Source organism: Triticum aestivum, chromosome 3D (assembly GCF_018294505.1).
Source record: "Triticum aestivum cultivar Chinese Spring chromosome 3D, IWGSC CS RefSeq v2.1, whole genome shotgun sequence".
NCBI classification, from domain to species: Eukaryota; Viridiplantae; Streptophyta; class Magnoliopsida; order Poales; family Poaceae; genus Triticum; species Triticum aestivum.
Window position 1 is genome coordinate 32304264 of NC_057802.1, and position 14853 is coordinate 32319116.

Here is a 14853-nt window from a genome sequence, read left to right on the forward strand (position 1 = left end):
AGCTATGTACTTCACTTCACATGTAGATCCCGCCACGACGCTTTGCTTAGAACTACACCAACTGACAACTCCACTATTCAATATAAATACGTATCCGGTTTGTGACTTAGAGTCATCCGGATCAGTGTCAAAGCTTGCATCGACGTAACCATTTATGACGAGCTCTTTGTCACCTCCATAAACGAGAAACATATCCTTAGTCCTTTTCAGGTATTTCAGGATGTTCATGACCGTTGTCCAGTGATCCACTACTGGATTACTTTGGTACCTCCCTGCTAAACTTATAGCAAGGCACACATCAGGTCTGGTACACAGCATTGCATACATGATAGAGCCTATGGCTGAAGCATAGGGAACACCTTTCATTTTTTCTCTATCTTCTGCAGTGGTCGGGCATTGAGTCTGACTCAACTTCACACCTTGTAACACGGGCAAGAACCCTTTCTTTGCTTGATCCATTTTGAACTTCTTCAAAACTTTATCAAGGTATGTGCTTTGTGAAAGTCCAATTAAGCGTCTTGATCTATCTCTATAGATCTTGATGCCCAATATATAAGCAGCTTCACCGAGGTCTTTCATTGAAAAACTCTTATTCAAGTATCCTTTTATGCTATCCAGAAATTCTATATCATTTCCAATCAACAATATGTCATCCACATATAATATTAGAAATACTACAGAGCTCCCACTCACTTTCTTGTAAATACATTCTTCTCCAAAAGTCTGTATAAAACCATATGCTTTGATCACACTATCAAAACGTTTATTCCAACTCCGAGATGCTTGCACCAGTCCATAAATGGATCACTGGAGCTTGCACACTTTGTTAGCACCCTTTGGATCGATAAAACCTTCAGGTTGCATCATATACAACTTTTCTTCCAGAAATCCATTCAGGAATGTCGTCTTTACCAATGTGCGAGAAAGCGTTTTTAAGCGCCGCTTAATCGCGCTTAAGCGTTGAGCGCCGGCTAAACGCTTCGCTTCTGCCCTTTGCGAAGGTTTTAGCGTTGAGCATTTTTTAGCGGTGATTTAGCATCGCTTTAGTGCTAGGCGCTGGCTAAGCGTGCGCTTACTCGATGGAAAAGCGAGGGGAACGGTTGGGAAGGAGGGCCACAAGGGGTATAAAGGCCTTGGGCCAAAAGCCCAGAACAGGCCTGTTCGGCTAGGGTTATAGGGTTAGAAGGGGGGAACAAAGAGAGTTTTGTGGCGGCTGCTCCTGCTCTGGATCCAGCGGCGTCTCCCTGGAATTCTTCCTCCTCCACGGTAGTCTACTGGATCTGGACGTCGGCAGCTCCTCCTCCTCCTCCTCCTCCTCCTCCTGGACGTCCCCTTCTACCAGTTCAAGTGAGGATCTCCTCCTCTCCTCTCCTCCTTCTCCTCAGCTCCTCTTCTCCTCCTCTGTTCCATAGATCCATAGATCCTCCTCTCATATGTAATCTTTTCTTCAGTTCTTATCCATAGGTAGGCATGCAGCACTGCAGCAGTAGTTTCTTTGTTCTTCTTGTTCAGTTCTTTGTTTCATTCATTGCCTCATTGTTCTTTCCTTAATTCCAACAGCAGGCAGAAATAGTTTAGTCTTTAGTGGTCATTGGTGATTGGTTAATTCCTGCTCCTCCTAACAGTTAGTCATTTGTTTAGGAATAGCAAAGGTGGGCACTAAGTACTAGTATGGAGTAAGGAGGACGAGATGATGCTGATGCTAGTGCTAGTGCAGCAGCAACAGCAGCAGAACAGAGAGCACAAATTCTCAAGAGGAATTCCGATGACATGGGTTGGGCCTATGGTCAGCTGGTTGATCCTAACAACCTTCAGAGAGTGAGGTGCAATTTCTGCAGCCAGATTTTCACAGGAGGTATTTACCGGCTGAAGCAACACATTGCGGCGAACTCAAATGCGGTGAGGACCTGCCTGTGGTGCCCACAAGAAGCTAAAGAAGCTTTCTTAAGCTTTTGAAGAAAAGGCAGCAAAGAAGCAAAAGAAGTATGAGCACGAGAAGGCTGTGAGAAATGCTGTTGTTATTGATGCATCATCCACTCCTCAAGGTCAAGCTCGAGATGATGATGAACTCACTTGTATTGGTAGCTCACAACCTCATGTGTTAGGTCCTATAGATAAGTGGACACGTACCATTGACCCCAAGTTATGCAGAGAAGCAAGACTCAAGCAAATAAAGATTAACAAGGCATCATGGGAGGAGAGATCACTTCGAGCACATGAGTACATTGCAAGATGGGTGTATACACATGGTAAGAGCTTGCTGCCATGTTTTTTGCCAATTGAATTGTAGATTGTTTGCTGCCCTCCTATGCTAAGATGTGTCTCTCTTATATGCAATGCAGCAAAACCGTTCAATGCAATTGACAATGATGAGTTTAGGCAGATGGTTCATGCCATTGGTCAATTTGGTGCAGATCTAGATCCACCTAATCAATATGATCTCCGGGAGACTTTGCTGAAGTCTGAGTATGCAAGAACCAAGAGTGAACTCAAGGACCGAGAGGTTGAGAAAGGCAAGCATGGTTGCTCTCTCATGACTGATTCTTGGACTGACATGAAGAGGAGAAGCATTATGAATCTGGTCACACATTGCTCGGAAGGTGTTAGCTTCATCAAGTCAAAGGAAACATCAGACACACCACATACAAGTGAGATGATCTTCAATCTAGTTGACAAGACAATTGAAGGATTAGGTGTTGAACATGTGGTGCGGGTTGCGACTGATAATGCTTCGAACAACATGGGGGCTAAGGATCTCTTGAAAATGAAGAGGCCGAATATATTTTGGAGCTCGTGTGTGACTCACACTATCATTTTGATGCTCCAAGGGATTGTCAACTTAGCTAAGTTTAAGAAGATAATCGATCTTCGGGGGTTGGCGCTCCGCTCCCCATACCACCGCCTGAGCCGGATTAGTCCTTGGGACTCTCCCACGACCGTGGTTGTGTTGTGCCGCAGCCGTTTTTTTCTTGGATTGTTGAGTTGTGCCCTCAGCATTAACCTGTGCATTTTGCTCGTGTGCTACGTGTGTGTCGTATGGTATGGACCTTTGTGTTGACCTTGTTGGCTCTGATGTTTTGCTTTATATATAAAACAGGGTGAAAACCTTCTTCGGTAATCTAGAAGCCCAACCAAAATATATTTTTAGAAGCCTACTAGTCAAGTCTTAATTAGTAGGCTTAAAAAAATTGGTTGGGCTTTTAGAACTGGGTAAGGGGCTGCTTATTCTAGAAGCCAGCAAAATAACTAGCCCTTGCTCAGGTGAGGTTACCCAACCTCCTACACTACCCTGGTTAGTACAGTGTCTATCCGCTTCCTACTTGTTGCCTAGATATCTTACAAAATAGGCAACATGATGAAGGAAATATGCCCTAGAGGAAATGATGAAGTTGTTATTAATATTTTCTTATATCATGATAAATGTTTATTATTCATGCTAGAATTGTATTAACCGGAAACTTAGTACATGCGTGAATACATAGACAAACAGAGTGTCACTAGTATGCCTCTACTTGACTAGCTCGTTGAATCAATGATGGTTAAGTTTCCTAACCATAGACATGAGTTGTCATTTGATTAACGGGATCACATCATTAGAGAATGATGTGATTGACTTGACCCATTTCGTTAGCTTAGCATTTGATCATTTAAGTATTAGTCCGTCACATGGCTAAGCGCTGCAAGTAACCACACATTTTAGGCTTCTAGAATAACCTCGGTAGGGGCAACTTATTCTAAAAGCCCCAAATAGCCACCAAAAGAACTGGCCCTAAAGTCCATCTGATCCACCTGCCTTCCATTAGCCGGTAGCTTCAACAGGTGTCCCGCTCTCCTCTACCCTATGTGCTATAAATAGCCTTTCAGCCGCACAGTACAAAACAAGTCTACATACATTTAATTCAAGAAAAAAGGTAGAACATAACGAAGGGGTATAATTACAAAACATATTTTATAATGAATTTAATGAAGTAAATTTGGTTATGTAGATGTTAATATATTTTTATGTATACTCGGTCAAATTGATAATCCTAAAACTTCCATTATTTTGAAACTGAGACAGTACTACACAATTACAAATTCAGATAAGATAGCTAAAAGTAATTTAATCCAATAACATGATGAAAATTTTATTTTACATCATCGAGAATGTCCTTGCTATGGTACAATTCTAGATACGCTCACTAGGGAGGCCTTCCTCCCCTCGATCTCTACTGGCAAGCTCGTGGATTCGCCTTCTCCCTGCCCGCCACTACGGTGGCCGGTGGCGGGGAGAGGATTTCTAGTGCCTCGGATCCAGCTAGTAGATAGGTATTAATCCTTGCAGGGCGGCGTTTGGACGGATGGCGGCGCTTCTTCTTCGAGTCAGTCTTCTGGACTCTGATCCTTCTCAAGTTCGTCTGTTGGGATGGATTAGACGGAGTTTCGATGTAGATTCCTGCCAGCTCCGCATGGCGTCGAGGTTAGGGTTTCTCATCATGCGTACGCAACGGCGATATTTGGTGTCAGGTTCTTCAGGTCGATTCAAGGATTCAACGGCGACGACCGTAGCTCTGGGGCGCTAGTTCTTAGGGCCGCGTGCATGAAGACTTCCCGGCCGTCTTCTCGCAAAAAAATCTGATTATATATATTCAGCTCAAAGGGTATTGTAGTCTTTTCGTCCTGCGTTGTTGGCAGGTTGCTGCTGACGACCAATCGTCGATGGGCCCGGCCCAATAAGCCCGCGGAGCGGTGGCGATGCGGCCAAGCCGGAGCACGACGCGGCTGTCTCCGCCGGAGACGAGGCGCCGGAGACAGAGACGGCCTGAGTAGGTTAGGGTTGAGGATGCGGGGGCTCGCCGGCATCGGAGAAGATGCCGTTGTTCGGAGTGTTTAGAGAGATGGCCAGGCTGGCGACGCCGGCCGCGGGTGGGCGGAAACGGGGGTTGGGCCAGTGCCAGCGCGCACGCCTGGTGGTGGTGGAGGCGGGCGGGGATGGACGGCAGTGGGTGGGGTCGGGTGGGTTCGAGCGCGACAGCGGCTCCACTTCGCATCTCATTCAGGTTTCTTTCAGCTTCTTGGTGAAAAATATTGCTGCACATTCCTAAGTTTGTCTGTACAATTGTTGGGCTTGGCATATATATATAGACACCACAAATGATTAATCAAACTTTATTTATTTCATTTTGCCCAGATGTTTGCAGAGCTTAAGTTTCAAGCCACCAAGGCCAAAATGGATGCAGCTGAGGTTCAGTTCACCCCACTGTCTATCTCAGTTAACAGCTTCAAAGCAGAGGTACAGAGTCCGGGTCCGGGTGCGCATCCCGCTGATGTGGGAGCCCTTCAATCCAAATCACGACGAAGTGGTGGTCAGCCTCGAAATTTTTTGATCGACGACAAGATAGGTAACTGACACATTCCCTGCCTGAACCTCTACACCAAACAAAATTGCTCAATTAGCACCCTTATTTTTTTTTGTCTTCTCAACATGCTGATGCTTGTTTCGACCTTTCACTTGCAGGGACAAACCATGCAAGCCAATATACATCACACAGACAGATAAAAATGTGTTTCAAAGAGCGGCTAGTTGAAGGGCAAGTTTATGCATTGCCAGATTCTGAAGTTTCTGAAGTAAAGCACTGAAATTTATCACCTGTTGTAATGGCTTGATGATATACGTTAGTGGATGAGATAGATGGATAAGTCAATTCGATACCAGAAGATACAGCACCTACATGCGGTCCAGCCATTGACCCACCGAGGTTTGAAAGATAACTCTTGTATCTCATATTTAATTAGTCTACAGTTATTTAGTGTCCTGGTGTTTGCTAGGAAGCTTCTCCACATGGCAACTAGAATGCGATTTGCAAGGAAATCACAACCAAGCTGTTCCCTTGTGCCAATCTGGAACGAGGAATTAACATGGATCTAGTCGTCCAGCTAATCTCATCCATGGAATGGTAGCACAAAACGGTGTCCTTATCCTGGCAGTAGTTTTCTATTCTCTTGGCTGGCTGACTGGTCACAAATTGCTCCACTTACTACATAGCATAAACAACCCTATGCTTTCATGGAACTATGACTTTCCTATGGACAATATACATGTTTAAGTTCAGTGATTTATGATCAGGGGTAGAGTAGCGTGATTAATCTGCACCATGCTGTTGTGATCTCGCCGAAATAACTAGTTAAATCTTTCCTTCTTTTGTCTGAATCGTTTGTGACTTTCTAGTATATATCATGTTGTGGATGTGGCAAGTTTCTACGAATCATATATGTTCGATTTGAAATAACATTATAAATGTTACACATTTGTATCTTTATAATAAAGTTTAATTCCCTGCAGTCGTGCTATGGACATGGAAAACCAGTAGGCCATTCTTGTGGATGCCAAATGTAGTCTTTTGGAGTGAAAAATCAAAGATGGTGAGATGATTGTTTTGCTTTGAACATGAGACCTTTCAACATTTATTCTTTGACTATCCTTTGCGCTGGCGCGCTGTTTATTTAGCATTCAGCATTACTCCTCGGTGTGGCATGTCACTTATATTTGCCCGCTAAGGCACACGGTGTGTGCATGCTCAATCTCTCGTCATTTTTGCCCACAAAAAGCGCTATAACAGCTGCCGCTCATGCCTTCATCTCGTCCATGGCTTTGATCTCTCTTCCCACACAAGCTCGGCCTTCCTGTTCAGGTAACCATGCATCATCCTCCTCGTCCTTTTTGAGCTACTTTATCTCACTTGATTCAGTTGAATATGCTCTGTGTATCCGTCCTTGGGCTTGAACCTTTGAAGGATTCCGATATTTATAGTTTTCGCCCCAAATTTGGCCAATGGGTTCCCCTCAGTTTAGTTCTTTCATCCATGTTCCTTCCACTATCTGTTTTGGAGTGGCTAAAATTGAGAGTTTCCTAGATTTTTTGATTCAGACTTTTAAAAGTATGTTCCCCAACCTAGCAAGAAGAGCAGACCGTCTTTTTAGGGGAAACGTCAAAAATAAAAGGCAAGTTGTCCAGGCAGTTTTTCTCTGTTTATGTCTTCTGGTACAATTTCCAACTTTTGCTGATACCAGGAACTTCAATTTGCTAAAGTTCGTGCAATTATTAGTACTGTTCTCTTACTCAGACATGTGGATGTTCTGCCTTGCATCAATCAGCTATTGTTCATCTTGCCATGGTTTACTTTACTGAATTTGCTTCTTTTGTTTTTCCTGCTATTCCAGGTTCTGTGGCTCTCTAGGCGTGTGTTCTTCACTAAACAATAGTAATATCCTAAGATCCTCAATTTTTCTGACTGTTTCTTGCCCCAAATCTTATCAAGAAAATCACAATGTTCTTGCCCTATGCAACTGCCCCGTAGAGACGTCCTGTGGCAAGTTGATGTAATGGGGTCTCCAATTTTTTAATCCGGGCATGCCAACCATGGCAATGGCGTTCCCAACCCTACCAGTTACCCTCACATGCCTCACACTGTTAGCTCTCTTGTCGATTGTCATGGCAGCTGATAGCAACTCCACGGCCACTGGCCTCATTCTTCTAGATTGCGGAGCATCAAGCCCAAATGTTGATGATAGTGGTCGTATTTGGGATGGGAACGCCGGCTCCAAGTTCGCGCCATCAGTGAAAGGAGTTGCAGCCACTGCTTCATACCAAGACCCTTCACTCCCCTCCTTGGTCCCTTATATTACTACACGCATCTTCACTTCAAATTACACCTATCACTTCCCTGTCAGTCCAGGCCGCCTGTTCTTACGCCTCTACTTCTATCCGATTGCTTATGCAAACTATGCTGTCTTCGATGCCTTCTTTGATGTCACCGCAGGAAATCTTGTACTCTTAAATGGCTTCAATGCTTCGCAAACTGCTCAGGCGATCAATTCTGCCTACCTTGTCCGTGAATTTTCAGTGAATGTTTCTTCAGGCAACTTGGACCTCACCTTTGCCCCATCAGCATATCAGAATGGTTCTTATGCATTTGTCAATGGCGTTGAGATTGTGTCTACGCCTGACATCTTTACAACATCTAACTCAAGATTTGTCGACGGCGGTAACACATTTCCATTCTCATTCGCCGCTGACACAGGCTTCCAGACTATGTACCGGCTCAATGTCGGGGGCGATGCCATTTTGCCGATATATGACTCGGGCTTTTACCGCTCATGGAACAGTGATTCCTCGTACTTGTACTTATTTGGTGCCTCGGGAGTGACCGTCTCCAAAGATTTCAATTTGACCATTCAGTATACACCCACAGTGCCGAATTACACTGCGCCATTTGATGTCTATGGTACAGCTCGGTCAATGGGGCCAAATGCACAGGACAACCTGAACAGCAACCTTACATGGATTTTACCCGTTGATGCAGGGTTCGCTTACCTCATAAGGTTCCATTTCTGTCAGATTAAGTATCCTATTACCAAGGTGAATCAGATGTCGTTCTTCATCTACATCAACAACCAGACAGCGCAGCAGCGAATGGATGTCATTTTCTGGAGCGGAGGAATCGGTAGAACAGCATACAAAGACTATGCTATCATGGCTATTGGTTCCGGTCAGGTGGACATATGGATTGCACTTCACCCTGATCTTTCAAGTGAACCAGAGTATTTTGATGCAATACTTAATGGTCTTGAGGTTTTCAAGCTACAGGATTACGAATCGAACAATCTTGCTGGGCTCAATCCTCCACTTTCGCAATTCACTGATCTTAACAGTGTTGCAAGAAAATCCTATGATGACATACCAGCAGTCATGGGTGGAATTACTGGCGGTTCTGCTTTGATGTTGATTGCCCTTTTCAGCACGTTTGTTATCTGCACACGGAAGAAGGTAGCAAAAAGTTCTTGCAAGACCGACTATGGACATCTGAATCATCCCACTGAACTCAGAAAGTCCACATGTGATCTTGTCCGTCACTTCTCATTTACAGAAATTCAAGTTGCCACCAAAGACTTTGATGAAGCACTTATCATTGGCAGAGGCAGTTTCGGGGATGTCTACAATGGAGAGATAGACGGAGGGACAAAGGTGGCGATCAAGCGATTCAACAAGAAATCCCGGCAAGGCTTTCATGAGTTTCAGACTGAAATCGAGATGCTGTGCAATTTCCGCCATCGCCACCTTGTATCTTTGATTGGCTACTGTGAGGAGAAGAATGAGATGATTCTGGTGTATGACTATATGGCTCATGGAACATTGCGTGAGCACCTATACAACACCAGAAACCCACCACTGCCGTGGCAGCAACGCCTTGAGATTTGCATCGGTGCAGCCCGGGGACTGCATTACCTCCACACTGGCGCAGAGCTAGGAATCATCCACCGTGACGTTAAGAGCACCAACATCCTATTGGATGATAGGTTCATGGCAAAGGTTTCCGACTTCGGTCTGTCTAAGGCTAGTCCAGACATTGACAACACCCACATGAGCACTGCTGTGAAAGGCACCTTTGGATATCTTGATCCGGAGTACTTCCGGCTGCAGCGTCTCACCAAAAAATCAGATGTGTACTCTTTCGGGGTCGTGTTGTTTGAGACCCTGTGTGCACGCCCTGTGATAAACACCGAGCTCCCCGAGGAGCAAGTGAGCTTGCGTGACTGGGCACTATCTTGCTGGAAGAATGGTGTACTCGAGGAGATTGTTGACCCCCGTGTTAAGGAGGAAATCACCCCTGAGTGCTTCAGGATTTTTGCAGAGATAGCAGAGAAATGCGTTGCTGATCGTAGCATAGATAGGCCATCAATGGGTGATGTACTCTGGAACCTTGAGGTCGCACTCCAGCTGCAGCAGGATAGTGCAAGCTACAACGGCAACTGTGCAGAGGGTGCTTCATTTCTTCGGATCAGCGCGGTGCATCAAGACAAACCATCCACCAACTCAACAATTAGCATCACAGCACAGGAAGCCATATTTTCAGATATTGCGCATCCAGAAGGCCGATAAAAGCAAACTGCGGGTCAGTATTTTATTTTGTTTACAAGTTCATAGTTACCCAACAACTGATATTCTGTTAGCTGGTCAACCTATAAATTCAACATATTATCTATGTTCTGGTGACCTTGCATAATACAGACAGATAATTTAGTTTCCTCGTATTAGATTTTTCTCTCGGTTACTGACATTTCAAAATATGCCCCAGGTTGCTATTTTGTTATTTTGCTACAAGGTTGTTCAGTGCCTCGGTTATCTCGATGCAGTAGTATTAACTACAGCCATATCTGACTGAGCTATCAAGGATAAAGGAGGGATCTACAATAGACATATTACCTGATTTTAAGCACTGTCCCTTCTCCGAGTCAAGGACGAACTCATCAACAGTGTAGTCAATCTAATTGGGGTTACGAGGGTGCCCGGTTGATATCCAGTGTCATCCTTTCTGATTTGCAGCGTCTTATCCAGCTTTTTCAGAGGCCGCGTTTGCGATGACATGGCCCAGAAGCCAACGACGCCACTAAGGCACCCGCAGCTGCATTGGTGCTATGGGTCGCCAGATATATGGAGCTAGTGGAGCCGTAATTACAGAGTGAAAGGTAGACATGCGTTTTTTTAGATAGTATGCTTATTCCACAAAATTCCAAGAATTGTTCAATTCAAAGCCCACCTACACTCGATCTTTTTACACTCAGTCAAACATTTTGTTCACCCAATCATTTTACATAATCTTGCAACTTTCACATATTCTGTAATCATCGATTTTGTACTCGCATATTCATGTGTTTTCTTTACTGTTGCATTTTTATTCATGTGGCCCAATCACACCTGAAACTAAAATATGCAGTTTGCACTTGCTAGGCTCCTCTCGGGAGCTGGTACAGTGTACCTGCTTTTTTAAACTGTACTTGAGGTAGCTACAGATATTGATCGTGTTGGAGTTTCTATTTGGTCAAGAGTTCCTTGGTCCAAGATCTTGGGACTTACTATTTGTTATCAAAGTTTATATTGAGTGGGTAGTCACTAGCCTCACATAACTAGCACACTTCAACATATTTTCCACGGTGGTAATGTTGACAATGTGAACTTGGTTGGAGTAGAACTGACAATTTCCACGGAAAACTTGACAAATCTGATGAAAAGGCTTTCCATTGTTACAAGACTAGATAGGTGGCCTTTGCATGTATGTTGGGGGCATCTTTGATCCGCGGGATTACGAAATGTAGTGATAGGGAAAATAAAAATAGGATAGAAATGCATATGAAAACAGAGGACCAATAAATACAAGAGTTTCATGAGGTTTCGTGTTAGAAACATTGAGTTGAGTCACTATAAACAGTCTATTCACAAGACTGGCATGATTAGAATGTTCTTGCTATTATTAAACCTTTTTTACCTCCACCTCATTACCTGTATCTCCTATGGACAGAGATTTTTTGAAGTTATTTTCCATCAACATCTAAAAAAAAGATATTTACACCAAACGAAAGGAAAGAAAATAAAAACAGCTCAACAGAGCTATCCGGTACCAGTCTTTTTCTAACATGGTGACAATCATGGGAGAGGAAACCTAGAGGGCCAAGGAATCAATCCATTGATCCAGACTGTCCACATTCTTTTATTTAGTTCTGATCCTGGCCAGTAAAAGGTCATGTTTCAGCTTGAATTTCCATGATCTTACCGTAGGAGTTTCATTCTTGAAGATCTTTCAATTTCTCTGCATCCATATATTCCAGCAACCCATAATGATGATAATATCCAATGGACAGAGACGCGGGAAGCTTTCATGCTACTTTTTTCTCCATTCGATTGAACCAGATTGATGAACCGTGTCACCAGCAGAAAACTTTCTGTTCCTACATGGCTGCCACATTCTTTACCCTGCACTCAGGCTGCAGGTGGGACTGCCCGTGGGCGTCCCACCTCGATCCACCTGATCCCACTACACATTGGTGGGGAAGATTGGGTAACCCACCAAAAATTACGTTGGTTAGGTGGGTATAAGTGGGAATCCGGCATCCCAGTTAAGGAAACTAATTGACGACAAGGTACGACGCTCCCCATCTCTTTTCGATCTCTCTTTCAACAAAACAAAATCCCCCGTTCTATCGATCGTCTTCTGATCTTCTCGCGTTCATCTCACCGCCGTCAAGCATCCACATATCTCTTGGTTCGCCGCCGGCGTGCGTAAGCTACAAATCTAATATGGACCTCCTGACGCCGCTCCGTTTCTCGTTCGTCCATTTGTCTTCCCCGTGACCTCCGCCGCCATCCAAGCCTTGAAGGACCTCCGCTGTCACTCAACTCCTCCCTGCCGCCTTGCCGGCGACCTCAAATCACGACTCTTCTTCCTTTTCTCTTTCTAAAAATCGCTGCTGTAAAACTCGCACCTCCACGAGCACCGATGTCAGCGGTGTCCTCCCCACCAGCGATCTCGGCATGGACGTTCTCTTTACTAGGCGTCGAGGTCGAAGTTGGCAGAGCAGGGGCAAGGTGTGAGGCGGTGGTGCGAGGAGTAGCCGGCAGAAGGTGCCGCGGCGAAGTGGAGCGCCGCCGCCGCCCCCGCCGCCTGGAATTTGTGCATCGTATGGCTTGCTCTATCCACTCAAGGCTGGGCACTCAAGGCTGAAGTAACAAGTGGGTTAAGGTGGGTTCCCAACGGGCTAATAGGACTAGCCCACTTAACATTTTTCTTGTCCAATGAAAGCCCACTTACGTAATTTAAGTGGGATGGGACGAATAGTCCCACTTAGTCCCACCTCCACTTGCAGCGTGACCCTGCACTCAGAATTACAGCTACCATGGTTCCCTCAGCATTATTTATTTGCTGTGCTACGCTGTTGCTCCAAACCAAGGAGGCTTTGTCCGAAAGCCTGGCGCTGGTCACCCCGTCGGCCGCTCCAGTTCGTCGACGGTATATGCACAACACCACAAGCCGACGGGAAAGCAAGCGAGCGGGCGTACGTTCAGTGCTTTCAATATCTGTCGTCGGCACCACGACAAGCGTCGCGTCGAGGTGCCCTCCGGTCCAGGGAACTGAAGCTCTGACGCCACGGCGAGAGAGAGAGAGAGAGAGAGAGAGACGAGCGTCAGCACAGACCGCAAGAGAAGACGGGACGCGCCCTTTCCCCCTCTCTAGCGTGCGAACCAACCAGCTGCTTAATATTTAAGACCCCTCAAACCGAAAAGTACATACAGAGGCCGAGCTCCATGGAGCTTTTTATTTTTTTCCAAGGAAAATACAATTTCCACATATTGAAAAAATCTGAAAAAAAATATATACACAGATGCATATTTGTAGTATACATGTACAAAATTTCATAAACATGTGTACTACACCAGATGAACAACGCCTGGCGGCTAGGGTTTTTCTCCTCTTAGGTGATCCCGATCGCCTTTGAGTCTTCCACGCAAATTCTTCCCCCGATCGTTCCCGAGTGGGCATCCGCCTCGCCGACCTTGCCCTGCTGTTCCCGCAACGCGACGGGACCGGTGATGGCGACTCTTTCCGACGCCCACTCCGCCACGGGTGGCGGCGGCGACGCCGCGGCTGCACGTTCGGATCTGGGTGACTTCCTCTAGCAGTTGGATCTGAACAATGATGACTTTGCTGATGTGGAGATCGACGAGGATGATCCTCCGATTCAAGAAAGCGTCCGCTGGCTTGCCCTAGCCACGGTCCATACAAGTAGGAAGTTCAGCCCGTCTGCCTTCTACAAGGATATGAGGGCTGCATGGAACCCCGCGCAGGACGTGAGATTTCGGCCGGTTGGCCCTAATCGTTTTATCGTCCAAGCATCTTGCTTGGGGGATTGGGAACGCATAATGAAGCAAGGACCTTGGTTGTTCCGCAATATGGCTGTGCTCTTGTGCCCGTATGACAGCTTTAGTAAGGCGGAGGAGGTGGCATTCTTTCATATTCCAATTTGGCTGCAGATTCATAAGCTACCAGACCCATACTGCAAGCAAAATATTGTGGAGAAGCTGTTGAAAGATGCAGGAGAGATCATGGAGATGCGTTTGAACGGAAACACACGAGGTGATTATGTTAGGGTTAGGGTGAAACATGATATCCGAAGGCCCCTCACAAAGTACGTCAGTATTGTTTGGGCTAAGGAGCGCCAGGTTTACCTGGTTCGATATGAAAAACTTGCTAGGTTTTGTAAGTTTTGTGGCCTTATTGGTCATGAACACAAAGAATGCGGCCTGGGCATCCATGACGAGAAGACGCTCAAGTTTGGGGACTGGATCTATGCAGATGCACCCAATATGCCTCGGCCAGAAGGACGACCCACTAAGGCGACAGGCAATGAGTCTAAACAGGCTGAAACCCGGAAGGATGGCAGATCAGATTCGGAACATGCTCCACATGATCCCGAGGTCATGGATACGGCTTCGAGCCCGGTCAAGAAATCAGGAGGAAGATTAGAAGTTGATAATGTCCCTAAGAGGAGATTGAGCATGGATGAGGCCGGGGTTAACCCGCGAGATGGTTCTGTTGCCCCGAAGGCGTTGTTGGCTATAACTGATGGCAAGGACAATGATCCCGAAGCTGGTGCCTCACCCACAAATAGTAGTTCAAGCAGCAAGAGGTTGAAAGTAACAATGGATAGCGGCAATAATGAGATATCGACAGCCTCCCACGAGGAGGACCGCCGGACGCTATGAATATCCTGTCTTGGAACCGCCGGACAGTTCGTGAGGTTTTGGCCCTCTCAAAAGCCAATAACCCCAAGCTAGTCTTTCTCTGTGAGACTAGACAAGATGCAAATAAAGTGGAGAAGTTGAAGTGGAGATTGGGCCTAAAGGGCTTTCATGGTGTTAGTAGCGATGGACGGAGTGGCGGTCTTGCACTGTTCTGGGAGGAAACGCTTACAGTGACAGTGCTTGAATCGTGTAACAGATTCATTGATGTTCGAGTTCTTGATGGTGGTTCCGGTATTTCA

General features: G+C 45.7%; 1 protein-coding gene across 2 annotated transcripts; it reads left to right on the forward strand.

The window, feature by feature from the left end:
* Nucleotides 1-4990: 4990 nt before the first annotated feature.
* On the forward strand, nt 4991-11775 carry LOC123077136 (receptor-like protein kinase FERONIA). 2 transcript variants are annotated; one of them, XM_044499350.1, is made up of 7 exons: nt 4991-5039; nt 5171-5381; nt 5498-5738; nt 6323-6402; nt 6488-6671; nt 7201-9932; nt 10116-11775. In XM_044499350.1, exon 6 carries the CDS (start codon nt 7391-7393, stop codon nt 9917-9919), a length of 2529 nt encoding a protein of 842 aa, XP_044355285.1. In that variant the 5' UTR covers nt 4991-5039; nt 5171-5381; nt 5498-5738; nt 6323-6402; nt 6488-6671; nt 7201-7390; the 3' UTR covers nt 9920-9932; nt 10116-11775. The 2 variants fall into 2 exon arrangements, with proteins under 2 accessions (XP_044355285.1, XP_044355284.1); XM_044499349.1 differs by having other exon boundaries at nt 6323-6671.
* Nucleotides 11776-14853: the final 3078 nt, after the last annotated feature.